At 40.7% G+C, this 1,076-nt stretch overlaps 1 protein-coding gene across 1 annotated transcript; it reads right to left on the bottom strand.

Moving 5' to 3' along the window:
- Nucleotides 1-1,070, bottom strand: LOC106512230 (uncharacterized; the record flags this gene model as incomplete). Its single annotated transcript, XM_014000896.1, is given in 1 exon segment — nt 1-1,070. A coding segment is annotated over 1 exon segment (812 nt), but the record flags the coding sequence as incomplete, so codon positions are not given.
- Nucleotides 1,071-1,076: the final 6 nt, after the last annotated feature.

The following is a 1,076-nucleotide window of genomic DNA, read 5'->3' as shown; positions in this document are numbered from 1 at the left end:
TCCACTTTCACAGAAGAGGCAACGGCCTTTACCTCCATTTTCTCGTCCAAACTTCGACTGAAATAAGGCTTCAGTAAATTTACATGACAAAGCTGAGTAAGTTTTTTCCGGTCTGGGGTAGAAACCACATAATCTTGTGCAGACACTTGTCTCAACACAGAATATGGACCATAAAACTTTGCCTGAAATGAAGAACCTTGAACAGGAAGTAAAGCAAGAACTTTATCTCCTGGGTGAAACACTCTTGTTTCAGCCTTCTGATCAAACCATTTTTTCATTTTTCTCTGAGCCTTTTTCAGATTCTCAGAAGCTAGTTTTCCAGCCAAGAAAAGTCTGCGACGAAAACCATTAACATAGTCAAATAAGTTCAAAGGTGGATCAGAACTCTCCAAGTTAGTTTTTAAAACAGCAAGTGGACCACGTACTTGATGTCCAAACACTAGTTCATTAGGACTGAACCCTGTGCTCTCTTGTGTAACTTCACGAGCTGCCATAAGAAGCCAAGGCAGACCTTCTTCCCAGTCTCTACTCAACTCTGTACAGTATGCTCGCAGCAACGCTTTCAGGCTCTGATGAAAACGTTCCAAAGCTCCCTGGCTTTGAGCATGATAAGCACTGCTTTGTTGATGAGCTACACCAAGTTGCTTCAAAATCTCAGCAAACATGCGTGAGGTAAAATTGGTACCTCTGTCTGTCTGAATGGTCTTTGGGATTCCAAACACTGAGATAAAATGAGACAAAGCCTTGACTACTGACTTTGTTGTGATGGATCTCAAAGGATATGCTGCAGGATAACGAGTGCATTTACACATAACTGTCAACAAGTACACAGAACCTGACTTAGAAGGACTCAGTGGACCAACACAGTCTATGATTAAATGTTCAAAAGGCTTCCCAATTGCAGGTATTGGAAAGAGAGGAGCAGGTTTTATGCTCTGATTAGGTTTTCCAGTTAACTGGCAAGTGTGACAGGTTTTTATGAAATGAGCAACATCTTTTTTCAAACGTGGCCAATAAAAATGACATAAAACTCTATGATAAGTTTTATTTACACCTAAATGGCCAGACAATTCTCC

Source organism: Austrofundulus limnaeus, unplaced genomic scaffold (genome assembly GCF_001266775.1).
Source record: "Austrofundulus limnaeus strain Quisiro unplaced genomic scaffold, Austrofundulus_limnaeus-1.0 Scaffold5001, whole genome shotgun sequence".
NCBI lineage: Eukaryota > Metazoa > Chordata > Actinopteri > Cyprinodontiformes > Rivulidae > Austrofundulus > Austrofundulus limnaeus.
This window is presented reverse-complemented; position numbering and strand designations above follow the sequence as displayed.